Genomic DNA, 27754 nt, shown 5'->3' on the forward strand with positions numbered 1-27754 from the left:
TGATTCAAGAGTGACTTGATTCCATTTGTTCATTGTAGAATCTTCTCTTATACTAATGACAACTTGCCTTTTATTAGGTTAAACGCCCAAAATTATTTTGATTGTCTACATTTTTTCAGACAAAAAAAAAGAAAAAAAAACAGAAAAATACCATGACGGCCCCACACCCCATTTCCACACTCTCAGATAATCACAATATTTTGTGTTAAATAAAAATGGTGACTTGATGTAGACATGTACATTTGTAATATGTTGTAGGAATCAGTCACTTAACTAAGTGACTGAGTGGGAATTCCCTCTCACAGAAAGACTAAAGTGCTCGAGGCTAGCATGCATGCTAGCTGGTAAAAAGAGTCTTGATATACTTGAATCGATCTATTGAAGAAAAAAAAGGACAATTGGTACAAATATGACCATTTCTGCATTCCATGAGAATATTTTTCGCGAAGAAGGCAAATGCAATAAACAGTCTGGCCAGCCTGAAGGATCAATTTCATGCAGGGTGAAGTTGGCCGTGGCCTGAAGAGAAACTATAATTAATTGGGGCACACAAAGCAAGACAAGAGATTATATGCAAAATAGTTGGTACTTAAGGGATAGCATATCATGATTAGAATGATTTTGAAGTATTTATTCGTGGTGTAATGAAAACTTCTAGTTTGTCCACTGTTGTAACATGAATTGAAACAAAAACATATTTTTAGACAGATTTAGCACCAGAAAAATACCTGCCATCAGTCACAGTTTTGAACCATTTAAATGTCCCATATTTGACCAAATCAACTTTTTCTCGTATTTGGGATGTTATATTTGCTCAACGGTGGCTCTGTAAACGAGAAATATAAATTAAAATTGTCTACGCATTACAAAGTTCCAGATGATTTTCTGCCTTGAGGCATGAAATCAAGTCATTTTTCAAATTTCTTGACATTTTTCTACATGAAAAGTAAATATCGCTGACTACCTCTCTACGCCTGACCCAGTGCTGTCAACATAACAAATGTGTGCTCTCACACGTAGTGAGGTTTGAGTCTTCCACATGGAGGCAACCAATCAGAGAAAAGAGGGCAGGGGCGAACGTCTCAATATGGACAAAGGTACAAAAGTGCGTCAAACAGAAGTAGAGAGGTCTGTACACTTCTATGAGAAAACCAAAGCTCTTGTGTTAAGCATCCATGTTCATTATCCCTGAACTCCTCTCCTCCAAACTTCTCCAGCACAGCGACTCACCTGCCATCTCCCGGTGGATTTACAATTTCCTGACTAGCAGGACACAGCAGGTGAGGCTGGGGGACACCACCTCATCCACGCACACTATCAGTACCGGTGTACCCCAAGGTTGTGTCCTCTCCCCTCTGCTCTTTTCGCTCTACACAAACGACTCCACCTCATGGAATCCAACGTTCAAACTCCTGAAGTTTGCAGATGACACTACGGTCATCGGCCTCATCAAAGACGGCAACGGGTCTGCGTATCAAAGGAAGTGGCGAGACTGGAGGTTTGGTGTGGTCAACACAACCTGGAATTGAACACTCGAAAGACTGTGGAGATGATTCTTTCAAGAGGCAACCTTCATGACAACTGCCCCAGACACTGTTCAACTGTCAACCATCGCGACCTTCAGGTTCTTGGGAATTACAGTCTCAGAGAACCTGAAGTCGGGGATGAAGATCAACTCCATCCTCAAAAAAGCTCAACAAAGAATGTGCTTCTTGCGGCTCTTCACAAGAGCTGCTGAGACAGTTCTCCACAGTGGTCTTCAAATCAGTACTGTGTACCATCATCACAATCTGGTTTGGGGCTGCCACAGAAAACGACAAACTCAGACTGCAACGGACAATCAAAACCACTGAACGTATTGTCGGCACCACGCTACCCACCACTGAGGACTTGCACGCAACGAAACCCTCCACATCCTGCCCACCAGCTCCTCCAGCTCCTTCCATCGGGCAAACGCTACAGATCTATGAAAGTCAAAAGTAGAAGGCATTCGAACAGTTTTTCCCCTCTGGCAATAAGGGCATTACATTCTTGATCAGCGAACCTACTATTTTTCTGCCTTGTGCCGTATTAGGACACTCACTCACATCCTGCTGGTCCAATCAGTATTGGTATTAGCAATTTATATATATATCTTCTTTTCCTTTCAGTTAGGGGTCACCACAGTGTGTCATCTTTTTCCATCTAAGCCCAAGCCTATCTCGTGCATCTTCCTAACTAACACCCACAGTCTTCGTGTCCTCCCTCACCACATCCATGAACCTTTTCTTTGGTCATCCTCTCGCTCTTTTCCTCGACAGCTCTATCCTCACCACCCTTCTATCATTATACTCACTCTCTTGCCTCTGAACGTGTCCAAACCATCGAAGTCTGCTCTCTCGAACCTTGTCTCCAAAACATCAAACTTTGGCTGTGCTCTAATGAGCTAATTTCTAATCCTATCCAACCTGTTCACACCAAGGGAGAACCTCAGCATCTTCATTTCTCCCACCTCCAGTTCTGCTTCCTGTTTCTTCTTCAGTGCCACCGTCTCTAATCCGCACATCATGGTCAGCCTCACCACTGTTTTATAGACGTTGCCCTTCATCCTAGCAGTGACTCTTCTGTCACATAGGACACCAGACACCTTCCGCCAACTGTTCTACCCCGCTTGGACCCATTTTTTCACTTCCATACCACACTCTCTATTGCCCTGTATTGTTGACCCCAAGTATTTCAAGTCGTCCACCCTCGCCATCTCTTCTCCCTGGAGCTTCACTCTTCCCCCACCGCCCCTCTCGTTTATGCACATACACTCTGTTTTACTTTGGTAATTCAGCTAATCCGGCCAACAGGTCGCACAATATTGCGTTCCCCAAAGGGCTGCAGATAGTCAAAAAAACAATCAAATAAACAAAGTCAACACACAAGGTACACACTTCATTCACATGCAACTTAATCTATGTTGAAGTCCAAATAGAAGCAGTCAAATAAACAAAGTCAGCACGATTAACACAATTCACATACAACCTGGTCTATGTTAAAGTTAAAGTTAAAAGGGTATGTGGGTAAGAAGGTTAGAGTATAAAAAATGTAAAGGATATGTAGATTTAAAGGATACGGGGATGAAAAATATTCAAACCAATGGCTCTCACTCCAGTAGTTGCAGGTTGAGTCGTCCTCACGATCCTCGTTGTACAAGTTGGGTTGGTTGAACAAGATTATGCAGTTACTCACGTTCAATCCTTCTTCAACGTTAATGGTTTGATCACAACGCGTCACGTTGTAAGTCAACTAAACTAATCTGGGCCGAGGGCCAAGTTTAAGTCTGCCTTTCAACTTGTCCAACTTCCTCACTACTCGTACTCACGGACCCCGTTGTATAGGACCCCGTTGTATGATACGAAGGTTTTGCCGGTCGTGTAGGTACTAGCGATTAATGTTTTCCTCCACGGTAAGTATTTGATTACTAATGCGTCTTGTTGTTGGCAAACGGGGCTAGGCTAAGCTAGGCCGCGCTTCTTCAAACACGAACGATATATGGCTCCAATTTGGCCACTAAGATTTCACAGAATGATACTTACTCCACTGAAGTCATCACCAGGGGCGTCCCAGGTCGAGTATTCACAACATTCGGTCCAAATTCAGCAGCATGATTTATTTATTGTACAATTGAGTTTGCCGGAGCCTCGTTTTTGCTGCCACCAGGTCCTGCTCCCTGGCAGCTGCACCAGACTCTTGTGCTGGGGGTGCTAGACCTGCAGCCACCACCGGTCGCAGCGACGGTCAAACTGCAGATGCCACCAGCTCTTTCATTCCAGATGATTTTCTGCCTTGAGGCATGAAATCAAGTCATTCAACCTGTGACCGCAACCATTTCCGGGGGTCGCCAGCTCTCCCTCTTCCGGCAGCACTCGACCAGTGGCCGCCACCTGTCCCTATTTCCTGGCCCCTGCTTTGCCATCCGGTTTGTCATCACTGACGTCCGCCTGAACGGCCCTGTAAGGATCATAGTGCTTTGGCATCCTGGCCAACCTCCTGAACTGCTCAGACAGGCATGAGTGACTCCGTGCCCCCTTCCGCTCGACCTGGTTTGGTGACCTTTCTTATTTTGTGGAGAGTCTGGAATCCATCTTGTTAGCTCAGTGCACCTGTTCGCGTTCGCCCTCTCCCTGGTGTAGCCCAATTAGGTCACTTCAGCCACTTGTCCAAGTGTTCTTAATTTTCTTGTCACTGTGTGGATTTACCTCCCTGTTTTCGCTTCTTGTTGATGTCATTGCTTGGTCATTCTTAGTCTGTCCCTATGTCTGTAACCATGCCATTGTCCCTTTGTCAGTTATGCTTTGTTCCAAGTGTTAGGTTTAATCAAGGTTTTCTTTGTTACTTTTGTTTTTGGTTGTTGGTGTCATGTGTGTCCATGCCCATGTCGTTGTCTCTCTATACCACGTCATGTCTTTTTGGAGTTTCGGTTAAATTAAGGTTTTCTTTGTTACTTTGATTGTTGGTTGTTGGACTCTGTTTAGTTTGTCTTTTTTTGGACATCAAATACATTTTTTTCACTCCTGGACTTGTGCCTTGCCTGCCTGCTTCCCTGCACTTGGGTACCCTATGTATGAAAGACATTTGGTATTTTTCTAAAGTCAAGTATTTTTAAAAAGTGTAATGTTAGTCTTTTAATCTCATTATCATTTAAACATGAATCCAAATCACAATTACATTTCATTTACCACTTAATTTAAAACAAAGGTCTCAGTAAAAATGTCTTTGAGCTCTGAAAAGCAGCAAACAAAATGAGATTATGGGGTAACATTATTACCTTTCATTTCAAAAAGGACCACTCACTGCATAGACTGATCACTGTTTTTCACAAGTAGATGCTGGAAAAGCCTCAGGTTCTTGGTTATGGAACACATACTGTGAAATAATGGACACATGAACCAAATGCAGGCAATTAAATGCTCAATCAAAAGTACACAAAATTCAATGACTTACTGATTTGAGGTTGGTCTCCATCTCATTAAAGCTCCATTCAGTCAGAGGAAGGTTTACACTGAAGGGCTGCAAATCAAAGGGAGAAAGGCAGTGGCAATGTGTTTTTATTTTCAGAAAGGGAATAATGACAGGACAAATACTGTCCGCAAAGTACATTAAAAAAAAAAAAAAAAAAGTTATACTGCTCATATATAAAGTCAACACACCCCTGTTCAAAGGCCATTTTTGCCAAGATGAATCATGGAGGGAAAAAAAATCCACCATTGACATGGACTATAACCTGTCCAATGGAATTGATTGAGGTTTCTATCTTTTGGAGTGGGGAAAGTAAAAGGAAACAACTTAAATCATGTGGTTGCGTAACTGTGCACATCTTATCACTGGGATGTGCCCACATTGAGAATCAACCAACCACATTCAAACTGGTGTGAAATGGAAAACAGCACACATCTGACACCATTTAAAATCCCTTTGATTAGCCATTACTGTATTTTACACCCCATCCGCTTTTCCTTTCAAGGGTCACAGAAGTGCTGGAGGAGTGCTCAATCCCAGCTATCTTCGGGCAGGAACTGGTTGCCAGCCAATTGCAGGGCACATGGAAACAAACAACCATTTACACTCACATTCCTCTGCTCGCAAACAAATGTTGGAAAATACTGTTTGTCATGGTCCATTTAAACCAAGGTTGAACATTTTGGCCATAATTGCAAAAATATGTATGTCGTATACACAATACTCCACATTACTAAAAGAACACCACATCTACAGTAAAGCACATTCATAGCAGCAATGTTTTGGGACAGTTTTTTTCAGCTGGAATTGCCACCCAAGTCAAGATGGAGTGAATTATAAGCAATTCCAAAGAACAATCAGTGTTAGCATGAAACCTTAAGGCTAAAAAAAAACCAAACAAACCCAAAAAAACCCAAAAATAAAACTAATAGTAAAAGCCTTCTAGAACATCTTAACTTTATTTGGGGAAGAATAATAGAATGGGGGCAGATGTGCACGGACGCCCATTTAAAGTGAGTTTGAATGTTGGTTAATTATAGACACAGTCACATCCAACTTATAAGAGGGTGCGTGTACTTTAGAGCCCATCTTATTTCAGTTAATTTTTACCAACCCTTCGTCTCAAAAAGATCTTGAAGAGAAACGTTTTAAATCAGTTGTATAAATTATAGGTTACATTTATGGTGGAACAATTTTTATAATTCTTTTTTGTAGTTGTCATGATCAGACATCATAAAAAAATGACATTTGAACAGAGGTGTGTAGACTTTTTTTCTCCACCGTATGTGTGCAAGCACTTTTTTTGTGAATGCATTTGCGTGCTCACATCAACAACAGTACTCATCCCTGGGTCCATATTATTATGCTGATGGCTCCTGAGTATCAGCTGCTGTAACTCCTCCAGGGTCATATCCATATTTTCCACTGTATCAGAAGCACACTCCACTCTGTACACACAAATACAACCAATGACAAGTTGAGTGCGCGTTAACGTCTACTGGATGTGAGCTCTTACCTTTCCATAGCGGCTCTCTTAATCCGTCTATCTGTCATTGTGGCAGTTGAGCCTCTCCCTTCCAAAACAGACTGCACCATTGCAACAGGAAGGACGGGAGGTTCTGAAGAGCACACCTCACAGGAGGCGGTCAATGCTAGAGTGTCTCCTCCGCCAGCACTGCCTCCTTTGACTCCTGCTCTCACTCCTGGACTCACAGGCTCTTCTTTGATAAGCATCAGGCACTTTTCCCTGATGAAAAACGAAAAGGAACCTTACCCCCAAAGTTGACTGTGTCGCCCTTTTTGTTGCAGTATAGTAAATTGACAATGGAGGGTGCTGTTACTCCATTATATTGCAGTTTGTTTATGACTGAAGAAGAACTGGGTTTGTACTTTTTTTTCTTATTTTTGGCCTGCGAACCGGGTTTAAATGCTGAGGTTTGTTTTTTTTATTCCTATTAAAGGTCTCTGTTCAACTTTTTACGTGTGTTTAAATGTTTACATTTCTATTCTGAGTATACATGTGCAGTACATTAAATTGGACCAGCCTCATGTGATCTTATTATGAGAATAAGTAGTCAATCACAAAGTATCACAGCACATGTGCTTCATGAGTTAGTAATAAATATTGGAATCATTTGAGCTGTGATTACACAAAACCCAGTGAAAATATAAATAAATAGACAAACAAATTGATATATATTAAAATAGGGATTGCACCATATACGTCACACACCCTGAATGTTAGTGAATCAAAAACAAACCTAGCACCAAACTATTCATTCAGGAGGATGTTGCACTCAGCAGAAAACCATCCACAGTTTCTGCAGTCTCTCACATTCCTCACGTGTCTGTTGAGTTTAGTATGACGTTTATCTATGAACCGAACAGGGGTCTAATGGCAAAGCTACCAATTCTGGCGTTCCCTGGCAAATCTTTATCTGGTTGTACAATGAAAAGCTTTAAGAAGAGACTCCAGATGTCCATGCCACACTGTCATTGAGCCTGTTTCTACAAACTCAAGTCCAATGACTGACAATCACTGCAATGTGGACGAAATGGTCTTGTTAAGTGAAGATAAAAAAATGAGAATTTTCCAAACCGCTTATCCTCACAAGAGTCACTGGAGTGAGGGATTGTATCCCAGCTAACATTAGGCAAAAGGCAGACTACACCCTGAACTGGTCGAGCGTAAGCCAGAGGGCAAATATCGACTCCATCATTGAGCAGGAATCGATCCCATGCTGCCTGAATCAAAGTAAGGAGTGTGTACCACAACACCATCAGTGCCCTGATAAAATGTCCGTTTTGATATTTCGCAAACTCTTCAAAAATATTCAAAATCTATGCCTTGATGTCTGTGTCAGTGTGTGAACTTTACAGGTTCAGCTGTGAGATTTTGAGAACTGCTAGTAATCAAACAAGAAATGTGATTGTGTGACCCTTAACTTCCACCTTCTCTCAAGTATGTGCCTAGCTCCCTCTTGTCTTGGTCTGAATGACCTCGGCATGGCTCTCCTCCCCTTTTCTTTGTTCAAACATGTGGTTTAACCAGTGTAAGCTTTTTGGATGGAAACTTGACTAAGTTGGACTCCACCAAGGCTGCCCTTTATCACTGAATTTGTTTATAACTTTTATGGACAGAATTTCTAGGTGCAGCCAAGGTGTAGTGGGCGTCCGGTTTGGTCGCCTCAGCATTGCATCGCTGCTCTTTCCAGATGATGTGGTTTTGTTGGCTTCATCAAGCCGTGATCTCCAACGGTCACTGGAGTGGCTTGCAGCCGAGTGTGAAGCAGCTGGGATGACACTCAGCACCTCCAAATCTGAGACAATGGTACTCAGTTGGGAAAGGGTTGCGTGCCCTCTCCGGCGTGGGGATGAGATCCTGCCCCAAGTGGAGGAGTTCAAGTATCTTGGGGTTTTGTTCATGAGTGAGGGAAAAATGGCGTGTGAGATGGACAGGCGGATCTGTGTACAATCCACAGAGATGTGGACTTTGTATCTATCCGTTGTGGTAAAGAGGGAGCTAAGTCGAAAGGCGAAGCTCTCAATTTACTCGTCGAACTACCTTCCTACCCTCACCTATGGTCACGTGGTGTGGGTTGTGACCGAGAGAACAAGATGCTGGATACAAGCAGCCGAAATGAGTTTCCTCCACAGGATGTCCGGGCTCTCCCTTCGAGATAGGGTGAGAAGCTCCCTCATCCGGGTGGGTCTCAGAGTAGAGCCGCTGCCCTTCCATTTGAGAGGTGCCAGATGAGGTGGGTGGGGCATCTGATTCAGAAGCCTCCCTGGTGAGGTGTTCTGGGCATGTCCCATCAGAAAGATATGACCCAGGGAACGCTGAAGAGACTATATCTATTGGCTATTCTGGCATCACTTAGGGACCCCTCCAGAAGAGTTGGATGTAGTGGCTGGGGAAAGAGAAGTCTGGGAAACTTGCTATAGCTAGCAGTAGGCAGGAAGATTGTCATATTCTCCCAACGGAGTGTGATGAACAGCTTCCCTTTTGCTTCTCCTGCCTGTTTTTATTTTCTGCATTTTTCTCTTTACAAACTAAACCTGATTCCTTTTCCTCCTGAAATGCACAGAGAAAAGACAATCTCCAAAGATCGATGAAACTATGTTTGTGAGTACCACAACATTGCTAGGTTGTACAATATTAAAGCCTAATAATTTTGAGGCAAACACTGGCTTCACACAACCTCCAACTTTGTACTTGCTCAACACAGTCCAGCCTATTTCATTTCATTTTTCTGAGCCGCTTATCCTCATGAGGGTCACAGGAGTGCTGGAGCCTATCAATGCTGTCATTGGGAGGGAGACGGGGTACACTCTGAACTGCTTGCAAGCCAATCCCAGGGCACATGGAGACAGACAACAGTCACACTCATACCCAATGAATACATGTTTTGGGGATGTGGGAGGAAACCAAAGTGGCTGGATTAAACCATTGCAGGCATTGGGAGAACATACAAACTCCGCACAGGCAGGGCCAGGATTTGAACCCCAGTCCTCAGAACATTGAGGCCGACGCGCTACAGCTGCTCCACCGTGCCACCCCTGGTGCAATCTAGTCACACTCAACTTTACTCGAGCAGTTCTATTTTCCTTTTGTGTTTATCCTTAGTGTAATTTTCATTCTGTAGTTAAGAGTCCTTTGTATATTTCCCTATAGATCCTGCATAGAATTTATGAAATACTGTCTAAAATTCAACTCTGTGTTGTGTTTTGTGTATTAACAACGAGCATCTGTGATCTAGAGGTAGTATTTCATAAGTGTAGCAACCTTCAGATTATGAGACTGAATAAGAGGTTTTTTCATCACTTTTTCCAATTTTTTTTTCAAAAGTTTAAAAAGACAAAATGAGTTTGAATCTGACGTTAAACATCTATCAGGCTAAACTTGAAGTGAACGCAGTTGTTCACCTTCAATTAATTTATTTATGAAATAAATTACATTTTATCCAAATGCTAATAAATACTACATAGCAGATAGTACAGCTACCTCGTTGTTGAAATAAGATGCCCTCCATCCCTCCTGGGATACTGGCCCTTCTCTTTTTCATTTGGTAAATCACCAAGTTGCTTGACATGAGTGTATGGAAAGCAATACCTGTACCTCTCATATAAAGCACTTACTGACATTAAATTGCATATGTGAAATTTAAATAAATATCAACTACACAATAATCTGTTCATACTCTGTGGATTTAGTCAATTGCAGGATTACACAACCAACGTGATAATCAAGGGATTACTGTATACCCAGAGGTAATCCTCTGGATCCCTGTGAGACAGCCATCAAGGGTGTTGGCAGGTGGGTCTGCAAGTGCTGTTTTAGAAACCACCCCAATGTACTGTATAATAGTGGATGGGATGATGTCCATGGCCGGTGAGGGATTGACATGAGAGTGTGGTTGCAGGGAAAAAAAACATCCATTACAAAGGATATGGTGAAGAAAATAAGTATTTGAACACACTGCTAAATTGCAGGTTCTCCCACTTAGAAATTATCGAGGGGTCTAAAATTTCTTTCTAGGTACATGTCCACAGTGAGAGAGATAATCTAAAAAGAAAAATCCAGAAATCACAATGTAGGATTTTTTTAACGATTTATTTGTGTGATGCAGCTGCAAATAAGTATTTGAACACCTGTTGATCATGTAGATTTCTCACCCTCAAAGACCTGTTCGTCCGCCTATAAAAGTCCACCTCCACTCCATGTAGTGTCCTGAATCAGGTGCACCTGTGTGAGGTTGTTAGCTGCATAAAGACACCTGTCCACCCCATACAATCAGTAAGACTCAAACATGGCCAAGACCAAAAAGCTGTTCAAAGACACCAGTGACAAAATTATACAACTCCATACGGCTGGAAAGGGCTACGGAGAAATTGCCAAGCAGCTAGGTGAAAAAGGTCCACAGTTGGAGCAATCATTAGAAAATGTAAGAAGCTAAACATAGTTGTCAATCTCAATTGGAGTGGAGCCCCATGCAAGATATCATCTCGTGGGGTCTCCATGATCCTTAGAAATGTGAGGAATCAGCCCAGGACTACACGATAGGACTTGGTCAATGACCTGAAAAGAGCTGGGACCACCGTTTCTAAGGTGACTGTTGGTATTACACTAAGACGTCATGGTGTGAAATCATGCATGGCACGGACGTTTCCCCTGCTTAAACCAGCACATGTCAAAGCCCATCTTAAGTTTGCCAATGACCATTTCAATGATACAGACGTGTCATGGAAGAAAGTTTTGTGGTCAGATGAGCAAAAGCAAAGCAAATTTATTTGTATAGCGCATTTAGTACACGAGGTAACTGAATGTGCTTTACATGATTAAAGAAATTTGAAAACAAAGAGATAAAACAAAAACGGGATAAAAACAATAAAAAGGACAAACTAACTATTAAAAAAATAACGCATACAGTGCAAGTAATATGATGAAAAAGTGGATATAATCTAAAAGCATGAGAAAAAAGAAGAGTTTTCAATCTGGATTTAAAAACATGCACACTTGGGTCTGACCTCACCTCTGTTGCCAACTTATTCCATTTGTATGAAGAATAATAGCTAAATGCTGCTTTACCATGTTTGCTTTGGACTCTGCACTCCACTATTTGACCTGAGTCAGTCGATCTAAGAGCTCTACTGGGTTTGTATTGATGAGACCAAAATTTAACTTTTTGGTCATAATTCCACTAATCGTGTTTGGACAAAGATGAATCATGAGTTTAATCCAAAGAACACCATTCCTACTGTGAAACACGGAGATGGATGCATCATGCTTTGGGGGCGTTGTTCTGCACATGGGACAGGACAACTGCACTGTATTAAGGAAGGGATGACCGCGGCCATGCATTGTGAGATTTTGGGGAACAACCTCATTCCCTCAGTCAGAGCATCGAAGATGGGTCGTGGCTGGGTCTTTCAACATGACAATGACCCGCAGCACACAGCCAGGAAAACCAGCAAGTGGCTCCGTAAGAAGTATATCAAGGTTCTGGTGTGGACTAGCCAGTCTTCATGCCTAAACCCAATAGAAAATCTTTGGAGGGAGCTGAAACTCCGTGTTTCTCAGTGACAGCCCAGAAACCTGTTTGATCTACAGAAGACCTGTGTGGAGGAGTGGGCCACAATCCTTCCTGCAGTGTTACAAAACTGGTGATCAACTACAGAAAACGTTTGACCTCTGTAATTGCAAACAAAGGCTACTGTACCAAATATTAACATTGGTTTTCTCAGGTGTTGAAATACTTATTTGCAGCTGTGTCACACAAATAAATCGATAAAAAAAGCATACATTTAGATTTCTGTTTTTTTCTTTTTAAATTATCTCTCTCTCAGTGGACATGCACCTACGATGATAATTTCAGACCCCTCCATGATTTCTAAGTGGGAGAACTTGCAATATAGCAAGGTGTTCAAAAACGCATTTTCTCCATTGTATGTGGATGGAAGGGATTCAAACCACAATGGCCCTCACTTTAGTAGTTGAAGGTTGGGTTGAGAAAAACTGTAACTTATAGTCCGAAAAATACGGTACTTATGATTCTGATCTTAAAGTAACAGAGAGCTCTGACACAAACAGAATTTATTCCTCACTAGAGAAATGGAATGGTATTATTTAAGTCCGTTCTCTTTTTTTTTCAATTACATTTTTGAAACATGGTGAAATCTGCTAATACCAAGTAATTTCTGTTTTAACTGACGTCATGCCATTAATCCATTTTGGGTTGCAGCTTTGTATTGGAGTGTATTGTTACTGGGGTTTGTCGTAGGGCATATACTTGCCAAAACCATGAGCAAAATATAGCAGTCAAGTTTCAAGTTGATATCATATAACTTGCTCATAAGAAAAAGTTGCCCTCTGCGCACAAGCATACCGCAATGATCCTAATTAAAATTTTGTTTAGTTATGTTACAATTTATGATAGTGGAATAGCACACTCTCCAACTGTGGTCTGATACCTTAAATCTGATTTCAAGCAGAGTTCCTCCTTTACCAACAGGGGTTACATAAATCTATGAATTTGTTCCAGGAACTTGAAATTTTACCGTAATTCCAACAGCAAAAATGTATGTTTTGGGAACACAATTAATCTGTGAGCATCTACTGGGAACTAGTGGTATATATCTGATTGAAGAATGTTCTGTGTTCAAAATACAGTATACCTCAGATCAAGGGGTGCTTTTGAACACATTTTCCTGCTTTGACCAGGAAAACAGTTATTCCGATGGAAACCAGAGTTTAGTAGCTGTCCATCAATCCGTGCGGCCATCCATCCATCCATCCATCCATCCATCCATCCATAAGGCCATCCATTTTTTTGATTCCATTGCAGCCTTTTGTTTTGCAAAAGCTTTTACTTTTTCATTCTCCATTAGAATAAAAGTGTCAAAAATGTGTTCACTGGGGAAGGACGGTCAGTACATTAGTGATGGTCCATTTTTGTCCGCTGCAGTCCTGGATGGCCAGTTGGAAACTAAACTCTGACTTACTGCTTTCCACCATCTCCAAACAATGCTGGGACTCTGTGTTCTGAATGGAACCATCCTAAAGCCTCCAGACCTAAACCTGTATCATCTAGAGAAGATATGTGTGGAGGAGTGGGCCAAAATCCCTTCTGCAGTGTGTGCATACTTGGTGAACAACTACAGGAAACATTTGACCTCTGTAATTGCAAACAAAGGCTACTGTACCAAATATTAACATTGATTTTTATCAGCTGTTCAAATACTTATTTGGAGCTGTATCACACAAATAGATCGTTAAAAAAATCATACATTGTGATTTCTGGATTTTTCTTTTTAAATTTTCTCTCTCACAGTAGACATGCACCTACGATGAAAATTTCAGACCCCTCCATGATTTCTAAGTGGGAGAACTTGCAATATAGCAGGGTGTTCAAATACTTAATTTCTTGACTGCACATACTCCGATAGCTGATATGTGACTGAAGAGGGGTACACGAGTATTTAAAGACATTCTAAGCTTCTGAGGTGGAATTATAAATTTAGGCTGATGAGGATACGTTCAACCCCATGTTGAATCCATCAGTCTTCCAACAATCACCGAGTTGTTTTTTTAACTTGTCTGTGTTTTTTTTCCCCAAGCAATTTCAAACAACCCCTATCCAGATGAATTTTTGGGAATTGTCTGAGTCGTGTTAAGTAAGATGACATAAAGATGACAGATCTTTATGGTAGCAGATATACTACATATATCAACTTCACTCACCTGGTCTCATCAGGCTGCATCTGGAGGGACATGCAGGTTTGAGACATGTCTGTTACATCTGATATGATCGGTCCACCTGTTAGCCCAGCGGTAGAACATGAAGCAGCATCATTGGATGGCTGAGAAAGAGGAGGAGTCAAGTTAAATTTAATTCCCTTGATCACAAAAATGTATCCTCTGGGTTCACAAGCTCACAGTTCACAGTGATGAATGACACATCCAGGCCTAAAGAACCCATCTATGAAAAAGGATGATGGTGATCGTCCTCAGCCAAAGTGAAAACATTAGTGTCAACAGTCTCACTAAACACTGCTTCCATCTGGTGTTGATATTACATAACAACTGCAGCATACATGTGTTAACATGGGATGTAGGATTTTTCTATGTTGGTATGCACAATCCTTCATGCAAACCAGGGATGATTGTAGTTTCCAACTTAAAAGCTAACAATAATAATAATGCTTTGTTGAAAGGTGGAAGACTGATGAGTACATCTACCTCACAGTTCTGAGATCCGGCGTTCAAATCCCTGCCTCGCCTGTGTGGGGTTTGCATGTTCTCCCCGTGCCTGCCTCTTTTTTCTCTGGGTACTCCCGTTTCATCCCACATCTCCAAACATGCATCCGAGGTTAAATGAAGGCTCTAAATTGCCCGTAGGTGTGAATGTAAGTACAAAGGGTTGTTTGTTTCTATGCGCCCTGTAATTGGCTGGCAACCAGTTCATAATATTCCCCGTCTCTCGGCCAAATATAGCTGGGTTAGGCTCCAGCACGTAAGTGACCCTAGTGAGGATAAATGGAATGGAAGTTGAATGAATTAATAAATAATGCTTTCAACTGATATTGCACTTTTCAAGGAAATCAAAGAAACTTAATAAATGCATTATTCATTCACTGCAAGTGCTAAGCTACTAGTGAAGCCACAGCTGTCCTGGGGCAATCTAATGGAAGTGTGGCTGCCAATTTGCGCCCATGGCCACTCCGACGACCATCAACCATATGACAAGATTCATTCTTAGGCAATGTGGGTTAAGTGTTTTGCCCAAGGAGACAACAACAACACGCACTGAGACCGGAATGCAACTTGGAGACCCTTCTGTTGCAGTGGGGTACACATACCCTGTGTGCCACGGCACCTATAATTAGCACATTCATGAATATTCATCCATCATCTGAGCCGCTTATTGTCATAACGTTCCCGATAGTGCTGGAGCCTATTTCATCTATCTTGAGGCAGGAGGCGTGGTAGACCCTGAACTAATTGCCAGCAAGTCACAGGGCACATAGTCACAAATGACCATTCGCACGCAAATTCACTCTAAAGGTGATTTAGGTCCTTCAATTAAAATACCATGCATGTTTTCAGCTATCAACGGGCAGGAGGCAGGGTACACACTGAACTGGTTGCCAGCAAATCGCAGGGCACATAACAACAAACAGGCGCACTCACAATCACACCTAGCAGCAATTTCAAGTGTCCAGTTAATGTTGCATGTTTTTGGGATGCGGGAGGAAACGGGAGTGGCCGATAGAAACCCACGCAGGCACGGGGAGAACTTGCAAACTCCATACAGGTGGGTCCAAGATTGAACCCGGGACCTAAGAACTGTGAGGCAAGTCTCTTTCCGCCTGTGTCTAATTGGCCCACTCCCATGTCACATAAGGACATACTGTACAAAGGTTCTTAAAGGTCAAGTACCATGAAATGGATGATTTTTAGTATGTTATTAATGAAAAAACTTCAGCCAATATGAGAACCATGCGTTTTTTCACCACAAAACATGATTTTGACGGATACAGCTTTTTGTAACTTCCACCATGAAAATCCTCTCGAGGGATTTGTTTTCGAGAAGGAGCAGGAAGGGACGTAAAGGACAGCGGCGCCCCCAAGTGGACTCATTTGTTTCCATTAGTTTTACCTCTGGGAAGGTAGCGTGTTGTTCCTTCGTGTTAGCCAAAATGCTGGCTCATTGCATTGCTGGACATTGCTTGAACACTCGGGAGGATGGAATTACCCTTCATAAGTCTGAAAGTTTGTTGGGAAAAATGGATTGCACATGTGCAGAGGAGGAGAGCTTTGTGGGTTCCAAATCACAGGTAGGTGTGTATTTAGCTACAAAAAAAAATAATAGTTTGGGGCGGACCACGTAATCGGTCGCTCATAATGTAACAAAAGATGAAATATGTGGATTTGCACGTCGGACGGCGTCGGACTGCTGCACGGACGGCGGTGAATCTGAAGAATCCAGCCAACATTGTCTCACTCAGCCTCGTGCGCGCAGTAATATGCCACGGCTCGATAGTGTTCATCGCGTACTGCGGTGGCTGTGAACAACCCTCTAAAAGCAGCACGCCTCGGCTCCATTATATGCCACCATGATGCTGAAAATCAGCCACACCGGCTGAGGCACCGCGTTTGGCAGTCACAGCTTCTGCGAAAGCTGCGCGTCGGGGTTTGTGGATGGGGGCGGCTCTGAAGAACCCAGCCGAGAATGCGTTACTCAGCCGCATGGGCGCAGTAAAGCGCCCCGGCTGACTGTGTTGTTCATCCTACTGCGGCATCTATGAACACCCCCCTAAAGCAGTACGGCTCAGCTCTGTCATAAGCCACACCTGCCGGCTGCGATGAGCCGCTATGACTCATCTCCGCCGCGGAAGTGGATCGGACGGGGATGCGGTTTGTCCGTGATCGCATATCATCTGAATATGGTTCGAAACATGCCCTGACGGCTCGAAGCAATAATGCAATATTGCCCCGGTAACTTCACTCAGCTGTGTGCTGTTATCCTCTTCGAAAAGAGCTTCTGTGTCAGAAGGGACATGTTCGTCTCCCATAGTTAGGGTGCACCACGTCTTTTCATTGGCGAATGTCTGGGAATGTCCACTTACAGAGGATGCAGCCAATATGGCGAGCACTTGGATATCGTAGAATGACACTTCTGCAACTTTGCGCATGGATGACGTGCTCTCCGCTCACATTTATTTTTTGTATTGACATTGAAGTGAATAATGTTATATCCATTTTTCATTACAATATTAATTTTGGAATGTTTATAGGGATTACACTTGGGCTTTAAGGTTTGTTAATTTCTGTAGAAAATTCATGAGAAACTTCAGTTTAATATTCTCGCCTTTGCATGACATCACCTCACCACATTGACCCTATGAGTGGGCCTAGTTGTGTCATGCAGATTTTCAGAAGCTTCAATTGAGCTTTACCTCCGCTCCAATCCTCACCTTGCCGAATTCCCAAAACAGTTTATTGTAGAAGTTGATGCATCTGGTGGTGGAAAAAGGAGCAGTTCTCTCCCAGAAAAGTCACAAGGAAGGTAAGTTACATCCTTGCGCTTACCTCTAAAAGACTGACCAAGCCAAGAGAAATGATGAGATCGGTGATCGTGAACTGTTCACCATCAAAGTGGTTTTGCTGGAAGTGGAGGCCCTGGCTAAAAGGAGCTCAGGCCTCACCCCATTTTTAATATGGACAGATCAGAAGAAATGTGAGCACCTTAAGTCTGCTAATACATTGAATGCTAGGAAGGGTAGGTGAGCTCTAGGTGGCCCTGAAAGTTGCCCAGAAAACAGGCTTTATCTGGTCCCATCCTGAAGGGGAAGAATTATCTACTGGCCCCACACCAACAGGACTGTATGTAAACTTGGCATAGCCAAGACGCAATCTGTTGTCGAACAGTGCTTTTGATGACCAAATGGTAAAGGGCATGTTCTTAACTATGTCATTGCTTGCCATGATCCAGATATTTCTGTAGACTTTGTGACAAGATTACCGGCTTCTAAAGGATATACCACTGTTTTCACAGTTGTCGATAGAGTCTCTAAGATAGCACTTTTTTTTTTTTTTTGCACTGTCGAAACTTCCCTCAGCAAAAGAAACTGCCAAGTTAATGATTAAAGGGAAAATCCTGTGCTTGCATTAACAGTGCATCCAATAGGTCATGTAATATGTACCGTATTGTGACAATGTGATGTTAAATCCTCTCTTATTGAAAAGTGTTTTGAGAAGATTTTTATCGACAATTACGAATTTTCAGGGGCGCTGCCATTTTCCCGAGTCACATGATGTACGTGGGCATATGTGACGTATACTGTGCTGTTCCAAACGTTGGATTACATGGGACACCGGATGGTTCTTCGGACGGAATGACGCCGAGTCTGACTACTCCTAACCCTACGCGCGACATAAGTGCGTAAACAAAGGCCGAGGGACCTTCGGGCTGACAGCCGCAGATGGTTCTTCAGACGGGAATGACGCGGAGTCTCATGAGCGAGCTCCGATAGCGGCCCCGAGACGAGTTCCCAGCCAAAGCTAGGCTAAAGGTCTCCGCCGCCACCGAAGGCGGGCCCCGAGGGCCTTCAAAATCCAGGGAGGCCTTTAGCCTAGCTTCAGCGTCCGGGGCTAACGAAGCGGGCGGTGGCAAGCCACAAGCAGAGCTTCCAGGTGGCGGAGGCCGTTAGTCCCGGATGCCGAAGCTAGGGTAAAGGCCTCTGCCACCACCGAAGCTTGGCTAAAGGCCTCCGCTCCCCGAAAGCTCTGCTCGCAGACCACCGCCGAACCTTCCTCGTGAGACTCCATGTCATTCTTGTCCGAAGAACCATCCTCGGCTGCCGGCCCGGAGCTCCCATGGGGCATTTGTTTACGCACTTATGTCGCGCGTAGGCCTCCGAGTAGTCAGACGCCACGTCATTCCGCCCGAATAACCATCCGAATATGGAACATTAATTTTCAGCCACAGATTCAAATCTGTATGAAAGTATTCCTTCCTCTTCCTGATCAACCGATAATGCTATTTCTTCATCAGAAAAAAATCAGCGCTGGGCATAATTGTGTACCATGCAATCGAGCGTTTGGAATGGCAAAGTACACGTCACATACATCATGTGACTCGTGAAAATGGCAGCGCCCCTGAAAATTCGTAATTGACGATAAAAATCTTCTCAAAACTCTATAAAATGAGAGAGGATTTAGCATCACATTGTCAAAATAGGGTACATATTACATGACCTATTGGATACATTGTTCATGCAAAGCACTGGATTTCTCCTTTAACCATGTATTCAAGTTTCATGGTTTTCAAAAAATACTACCTGATAGGGGCCTGCAATATGTTTTACAATTTTAGAAAAAGTGTTGTACTTTAATGGGTGCTACTATTAGTCAATCATCTGGGTTCCATCTTGAAACCAATAAACAGATGTAACGGTTGAACCAGGACTTGGAGACTGGGCTCCGATGTCTCGCTTCTCAGGAACTACACTCCTGGACTCACAAGCTGGTTTGGGTTCAGGTCTCACACAATTCTCTTATGTCTGCATCCACTAGTTTATCTCCTTTTGATATTGTAGATGGTTACCAAACCTTTCTGTTACCTGCCATATCCCCTGAGGCCATGGTTCCTTTTGCATTGACCTTAGTGAGGCGCTGCAGGACCACTTGGGAAGGAGCCCGTCAAATGCTGCTATGCCAAGGGCAGTCCAATAAGACCGCGGCTGACCGTAAGCCACAAAGCAACTTCCACTCCAGGTGGAGTCCCTGAAGCTCGCTTCCAGGTTTGTTGGGGTCTTCCCATTGCAAAGGTTGTAAACCCTGCCACCATAAAGCTTAGCCTCCCATGGTCGGTGCGGCTCCACCCAGCATTTCACATCAGCCTGCTCAAACCTGACCGGGGGTACCCTCTGGACCTGCCTTCCAGGCCCCCTCCTCCCTTTTGTGGACGGTGGCCACGTATTCTTGGTGAGATGGCTGATGTCGTCTCGTTGTAGGAGGAGGGGGTTGCAATATCTGGTGGAGTGGGAGGGCTGTGGGCCTTGGGAAAGTTCTTGGGTGACTTCTAGGTTTACTCGCTTGTTCTGGACTTCCATTTTGGAAGGGTGTTGTTTTCCCCTTGCCTTGTTCGCACGGTCCCGAGAGCAGTCTCCTCACCTTTGCCTTGTCAGTCTGAATTACACCATCCATTGAAACCTCGTGTCTCATTCTGTCTGGTTGCCAGTTTGTTGTCCCTTGTAACGTTCCAGCGTTCTTGTCTCCACGTCACAGACTCATAGTAAACAAAGACGTGTTTGATATTTGACCTTGCCTTTTGCCTCATGTTTTTAGATGCTGTTGCCTTTTCAGACTGGCTGCCTATGTACTGACCTCAGACTGTGATTAAAATTCTCTCCTGTTCTTGGTTCTGGACGAGACAATCTACAGTTTGTGTTTTATTCTCACATATACACTTTCTCTTTAGCAACCCGATTCTTCCTTTACTATTAATCATTTTTCTGTAATTTCAGAAATGTGATCTAGTACAATATACTGTAAAAACAGCATCAAATGTGAAAACAGCCTCGCTCAGAGTATCCAAGTGTACAGTTGATTACAGTTGGGTGAGGTCAGCAACGCTATTTTTATAGTGTAGTCCACTCTAATTGGGAATGAAGACATGTAGTGTCCGTCGGGCTTAATCTAAACTTAAATTAAGAATGGCGAATGGTGAAGGGGTGAGGGTTCAGTCAATGATATTTTCCAACCACCATTCGATAATCTGCAAATGCAAGTAAAAAACTACCATGCAAATCGAAAGCCCCGATATCAAGAAACACACAACCGCTGCCGGCTTCTCTGGGCTTGAACTCATCTGAGATGGACTGACACAAAGTGGAAAAATGTGCTGTGGTCTGACAAGTCATTTGGTGAAATCATGGACACTGTGACCTTTGGCCCAAAGAGGATAAGGCCTACTTGGATAGTTCAAAGTTTAAAAGCCACCATCTATGATGGTATAAGTGGGTGTTAGCGCACATGCCAAGAGTAACTTGTGAATGCACCAGTGATGCTAAAGGGCACGTGCAGGTTTTGGAACAACATATGCTGCCATCCAAGCAACATCTTTTCCAGAGATGTCTATGCTTATTTCAGGAAGATGATATCAAGCCACATTCTGCATGTTATAACAATGTAAATTCTTGGTAAAAGAGTGAGAATAGTAGCAGTCAGCAGTCCAAACTCCCATTGAAAACGCATACCTTATTATAAAGCACAAATTATGATAACGGAGAAGTAGAATTAGTATCCTCGGTTCTTTTCGGTGCCGCAGCTGTAGAGCGTTGGCCTCACAATTCTACCCAGCCTTCTGCCCGATGACAACTGGGGTTGCTTCCAGCAGTCATGTGACCCTCATGAGGATAAGTGGCTCAAAAAATGAATGGATCCTAAATTCCTTTTGAGAGTTGTTAAAAGTAAAGGTGCTGTGACAATGTCTTTGTTCCATCTTATTGGAATGTGTTGTAGGCATCACATTTAAAATGAGTGAAGCTTTGAAGTTCATTTTATCAATTTAAACATTAAATGTCTTGTTTTTGACCTCTATTCAATTGAATATGGATTGAAATGGATTTTTAAATCATCTATTGATCCACTTTGTAAACTGCTCATCCTCACTAGGTTTGCAGGCGTGCTGCAGCCTATTGTAGCTATCTTTTGACGAGAGGCAGGTACATCCTGTGTTGGTCGCCAGCTAATCGCAAGGCACATATAAACACCCAACCATTTGCACTCCCGTTCACACCTACGGACAATTTTGAGTCTTCAATTAACCTACCACACATGTTTTTGGAATGTGAGAGGAAACCGGAGTACCCAGAGAAAACCCTCACAGCCACGAGGAGAGCATACAAATTCCACACAATTGGGGCCGGATTTGAATCGGGGTCCTCGGAACTATGAGGCAGATGTGCTTGTGAATCATTATATTCTGGTTATTTTTATTTGTCTTACATAATATCTCAACGAAATTTGTATAGAGGTTTGTAATATCATACTGTATACATACATGTGTATGAAATTGTAGTAGCACATATAATTCTGAACATGAATATGAAGCTACCAGTGAATATGGTGAAGCGGCATAAAATGCAGTGTGTAACATTTCCATATTCTCTCACCGACTGAATGTAGAAGGGCTCATGCATTGGCTCCATTGGATTACTATGGCTGAACTTGCCGGCAGGGGGGCTAATAGAGCCGTCATCCAACATCAATGGCCTGAACAGATAAGTAAGTTTTGATTAATTAAACATCAAATCTATAGCAGTTGCACTATCAATCCCTGCTGGGTGGACAACTGAACGTTCTTGTTTGTTTGAATTAACTGCAATGATATTTGCAATATGGTCAAAGGGGTCTTGAATTTCCCACATAGTGTTGTCAACCTGTTATAAAGAATGAGGCATCATTCATTGCAACTGTGCCAGGTAGCATGCTGACCCTCTAATGCCGATGCTCTTGGCACCTTCGTGTGAGAACGTGCTTTTCCCACTGGAGCAGGAAGGCTGAACCAGCATTTTACATACATTGGTAGAAGCAGGGTCATGCACTCTGCTGTGCCTTCCATCTGTGTGTGTGTGTGTGTGTGTGTGTGTGTGTCTGTGTGTGTGTGTGTGTGTGTGTGTGTGTGTGTGTGTGTCTGTGACTGATTCAGCACTTGTCGCCATTCACACTGCTTGATGGTTCAGTTTGTCAGCTGAGCCAGCCCTTCCCTCTGCCCCACTGTGGCCCCGTTTGTCTGACTTTTGTTGATTGGAAGCCTGCGTATATGTGTGTGTGTGTGAGAGAGAGAGAGAAAGACACAGAGAGAGAAAGAGAGAAAGAGAGAGAGAGAGAGAGAGAGAGAGAGAGAGAGAGAGAGTGTACTCACAGCTTTCTCTTCATGCTTACAGTGCCAGGTGTGTTGGATTGCATCTGACTGAACAGAAACTGAATTAGCTGGCAAAGAGAGAAAAGCACAGCATAAATCAGCAACCTTCTCTAAGCTTTCAATCTCTCATTTCTCATTTTATTTTGTTTCTGTCTCTCTCTCACATAAAACATACACAAACACGCACACACACCCACACACACACAAAGACAGAGAATACACTTTAGGTTTAGGGTTAACCCCCTAAGCCCAACCCTTTCTCATATTTTTACTTATGAATGCACTCTATGTACTGACTACACATAGTTAAACATAAGATGAAGTCACAGCTATAACTCAACCGAGCTTGACTGCAAAAAGACGAAAATGGACCAACATAGTTGGACTGTCGGAAGGAAACGGTTTGTGCAAAGATCACATTATATTTACAGTATATCTTTGGATATATTGACTAAAATGAGTAAAAGATAATTACAGTATGTCTCGTAATATTGCATTAAAAATTCAACAAAAACTGGTATTGATTTCAACAAGAAGTTTAAGTCATTTGCTTGAATACCTTCTGTTCATGTTTAACAAAGAGAATATCTGAATGACAAGTGTTTGCATTGGGGATTTTCATCCATCCATCCATCCATCCATCCATCCATCCATCCATCCATCCATCCATCCATCCATCCATCCATCCATTTTCTTAGCCGCTTATCCTCACGAGGGTCGCGGGAGTGTTGGAGCCTAGCTCAGCTGTCAATGGGCAGAACTGAACTGGTTGCCAACCAATCGCAGGCCACATTGAGACAAACATCCGCAGTCACAATCACACCTAGGGGCAATTTAGAGTGTACAATTAATGTTGCATGTTTTTGGGATGTGGGAAGAAACTGGAGTGCCTGGAGAAAACCTACGCAGGCACAGGGAGGACATGCAAACTCCACACAGGCGTGTGCGGGATTGAACCCGGGACCTAAGAACTGTGAGGCCAACGCCCGAACCAGACATGCCGCTCAATTTATTTAGTCAATTCAAATCAAGACCAGCAAATGTCTTATTCTTCACATGGACATAGACTGACCTTGTTCATGACCTTCTGCTGCTGTGTGTGGTTCTGCCTCAGTGAAACCACCTCTCTCCACAGAACCTCATTCTGCCTTCAAACAGTACAAGAAAAAGATATGATCACAACCAAAAGGGGACATATTTAATGTTAATTTTGACAGCACGAAATTGTAAACAAATCAATCATAGTGAATGTATTTTTCTGCAATTTCTTCCAAATTTGAAAAAAGAGAGCATTTTTTTAAACTGATTCTTCGATGTAATAAAAACAATTCTTATGACTATTCTAACGAAATTATTCTATTCTAAAGATTATTCAGTTATTAAAATAGTTGTTAGTTGCAGCCCCACTTGAATTGAATCACAAACTGAAGTTCATATAAAGGCATGCTTGCTATGAGGTAAGAAATATAATTTGTACCTTCCAAATGCCTTGAGTTTTTGTCATCCATTGGGCATGTCTGACCACAATAGCTCCATCCAAACAGCGTTATACGATAATAACTATATGGTTTCATAGACATACTGTAGTCACTGTAAATCTGTTGTGTTATTTTTGCATTCAGGCTAAGTTTTATGTTACTAGTAATAGCTCAGGCTTATGATTGCTTGATTAAAAAAATAATAAAGTATGCTAGTTTTGTCATTTGAACTTACTTAAACATATTCTGATTTTACAGCAAGAATATATGACTGTACATAAGGTTCTTTTACTAGTCTTTATTTTTTTTGGGCCATCCTATCTATCTGATATGCTTTTATCACATCAATTCTTCCGGCCCTGAGGTCCTCTGCCACCGGACATTTTTCATTATTCTTGTGGCTGGACCAAGACCTTACAGCAAGGCTGCATCTAGCCACGAGTGCCTGTGCCTTTGGAATAGTCTGCAGAGGGTCAGGGCCACAGAATCTGTTGTTTTGAAAAGGAAACCCATGACTCGCCTATTTGATTTAGCCTTTTTACCTATTTCTCAATTATTTACTGTATTTAGACCAGTATTTATTACTGTATTGATTCTTTTAACAATGGTACTAATTATTTTGGATTCCTTTGATCCTATTTTACTGAATTTTTTATTGTCATCCAGATTTTTATTTTTTCTTGTAGACTTTTAGTCTTTTTATTTTTATTTATTTGATTTTTTTTTACTCCTATGTCTGCTCAATGGGAACCTTCAGACTGGGAGGTGTGTTCGGTCATTCTGCAGTTTTCCCATGGCCCGGTGGACAGGGGGACTCCAAATGCAACAATGAGGGGAGTCTATCCCGTTCTTCCTAGGTCACGGTGGTCTTTGTGTCGACATTCTCTGTGCCTGCGGGCTGTAAAACCTGTCAGTGTGGATGACTCCCACAGGTTGTCTTTCCGAAACTAGATCCTCAGTGCCTCGACATTTCTCTATGCTATTAATCAATATGTGCTGTGTGAGCTTGTATATTTAATTCATCTAAAGCACGTTGTGTTGCATTTTTATGTAAGAGAAATGCAATGTGATCTGATTTGATTCTGAACGTGCATGCACAAGTGGTCACTGTGTGTGTGCCAGTCAGGTGAGCAGGTGAACATTCTCTGCTCTCATTGACAAACAATGCTGAGTACAAAGAAGCAGCAGCACACAAAGAACACAGAGGCAGCAATTGAACAACAATAGCCACCGATGGGGGGAGGCTCTGTCCCTGCACTGGTTGATGTGTTCCGACATAGCAACAGAGGTAATGTGATTTTCAACCTGTATATCTTTAACAGCTGGATGTATTTAGTTTACATGTGACAGTATATGGATCTATGTTGTTTTGTAATTCTGGTGGTAATCATTTGTCTGTCTGACAATATGATGCACAATAATTATCTCACTGATTTTTAATGAGTCATGAATTTCCTTTTCTTTCATTTAATTGATTTTTTTCTTTTTATTAGTTCACCAGTCCTGTTGCAGGATCATGAGTAGCACACACAAACTGCCTACTCACTGTTTCATGTCCTGCATCTGACACTCCATGTTGTCCTGTTGTGTTCTCAGTAGCTGAACTTCATACAGCAGTTTGCTGAGGTCCTCCTGACGAACTTTGGTCTCTTCACTCTTTACAATTGATACCTGTGCATGTCCATACTGTGACCCAGTTTGTTTTGGAAAATGATTCCGTTTTCTGTGATCATTACATGTGCATGAAATACCTTCCTCTTGATGTGTTCCAGCATATGTTCATGTCCCTGGAGGAAGTACAAATGTTGGAACTCTGTATCGTCTCTCTCGGGCTTGACCAGACCACTTTGCTCAATATTTACAACTTTTCGAAAGCCATCTAGACACACAGGGAAAGCAGAATAGAAATATGTTAGGGACAAAAGACAAGGGGAAAAAAAAGGGATGTAATGAGAAGGAAGAAAGACTTACACATGTTGAGCTGCCGGACAAAGCTTGCCATATTATTATGTTTAAAGTACTTTGGTAGAACTTCCTTGGCAAAGCGACCTTGGTCAAATACATGAAAACTGGTCCCAGTCTGAAACAGACAAATACAGTAATGGCTGTTATCATCATGTCTGTAAGGAATCCTTTTTCACTTTTAAGAAATAATTCTTGCTCTATCTATCTATCTATCTATCTATCTATCTATCTATCTATCTATCTATCTATCTATCTATCTATCTATCTATCTATCTATCTATCTATCTATCTATCTATCTATCTATCTATCTATCTATCTATCTATCTATCTATCTATCTATCTATCTATCTATCTATCTATCTATCTATCTATCTATCTATCTATCTATCTATATATCTATCTATCTATCTATCTATCTATCTATCTATATCTATCTATCTATCTATCTATCTATCTATCTATCTATATCTATCTATCTATCTATCTATATCTATCTATCTATCTATCTATCTATCTATCTATCTATCTATCTATCTATCTATCTATCTATAATATAAACAGATGTTAGCTTTTCACATTTTTTCAGTTTTCTCATTAGGGCATATTAAATAACGTTTTATTACCACAACTAATATCAACAAAATACAACACACAAATACATTAGTATCATCAAGCTGTTTTTGACCTGTATGTTGAAGCTGTATACATTGTGAAAATCCTTGTTATCATTAATAGATTTCCTGATACTTTAATAGATTAATGTCTAACCTATAGCTAACCTCTAAATCAATAATGAAGGGTGTTTCCAAGGCATCTGTTATGATGTCGATCTCGGACTAATGTGTGCAATTATTGTTTCTAAGAATAGAATGTAGTGGTAGTATTCATTATTCTTTTCATTTTGTGGAAACTATTCATTTGAGTTGTTCATATCTGACACAATTCTTTTGCATTTTAGTCCTACATATTATATAATATCTAAAATGCTTGACTGTGTCAAAAGCATGACTTTTGATGAACACAGCACATGGATCCTTTGTTCACAAGAGTTCAGTAGATGTTTTTAAGATACTCACAGCACTCCAGCATATTAAGTGGTTAGTATCTGGATCCTCCACGAGAGTCCACAGTTTGGTGAGAAAAGCTGGAACGTTGCTGGTGTAGTTGCCATCTACACCCATAGCACCTGGAGACTCCTGCATGCTGACTCGGTCCACTGCCACAGTCGGTCACGACAGGAAACCAGATGTTTGTGTGTGGGACTGAGGAACACCTGTATGCAGAACGTGTATATGTGCCAGTTCCTCACACTAGTCCATGTTGGAGGAATCCACTTGTGGAAATCGGTTACTGATATTCCCAAATTTGCCTCGGTCGACTTGATTCCATGC

General features: G+C 42.2%; 1 protein-coding gene across 1 annotated transcript; it reads right to left on the bottom strand.

Annotated features, from left to right (window-relative positions):
* Positions 1-385: 385 nt before the first annotated feature.
* hsf4 (heat shock transcription factor 4) lies at positions 386-27565 on the bottom strand. Its single transcript, XM_061823645.1, has 14 exons — positions 27440-27565; positions 26369-26477; positions 26149-26276; positions 25944-26068; positions 23992-24067; positions 22920-22987; positions 22168-22267; positions 14228-14346; positions 6503-6733; positions 6346-6434; positions 5751-5776; positions 4972-5037; positions 4796-4893; positions 386-519 (listed from the first exon to the last, which is right to left on the bottom strand). The coding sequence occupies exons 1-13, from the start codon at positions 27563-27565 to the stop codon at positions 4834-4836; spliced, it is 1323 nt and encodes a 440-aa protein (XP_061679629.1). The 3' UTR covers positions 386-519; positions 4796-4833.
* Positions 27566-27754: the final 189 nt, after the last annotated feature.

The sequence above is a fragment of the Syngnathoides biaculeatus genome, chromosome 6 (assembly GCF_019802595.1).
Source record: "Syngnathoides biaculeatus isolate LvHL_M chromosome 6, ASM1980259v1, whole genome shotgun sequence".
In the NCBI taxonomy this organism is placed as follows: domain Eukaryota; kingdom Metazoa; phylum Chordata; class Actinopteri; order Syngnathiformes; family Syngnathidae; genus Syngnathoides; species Syngnathoides biaculeatus.

Bases quoted from the DNA above. Each gene is read 5' to 3' on its own strand.
- hsf4 (XM_061823645.1), bottom strand. From the start codon at position 27,565: ATGCAGGAGTCTCCAGGTGCTATGGGTGTAGATGGCAACTACACCAGC. The intron at 5,777-6,345 runs ATATGGACCCAG...GCTGAAAAAAAC, and splicing joins CAGGAGCCATCAGCATAATA to TGTCCCAAAACATTGCTGCT. The intron at 4,894-4,971 runs GTAAGTCATTGA...ATTATTTCACAG, and splicing joins TGGAGACCAACCTCAAATCA to TATGTGTTCCATAACCAAGA.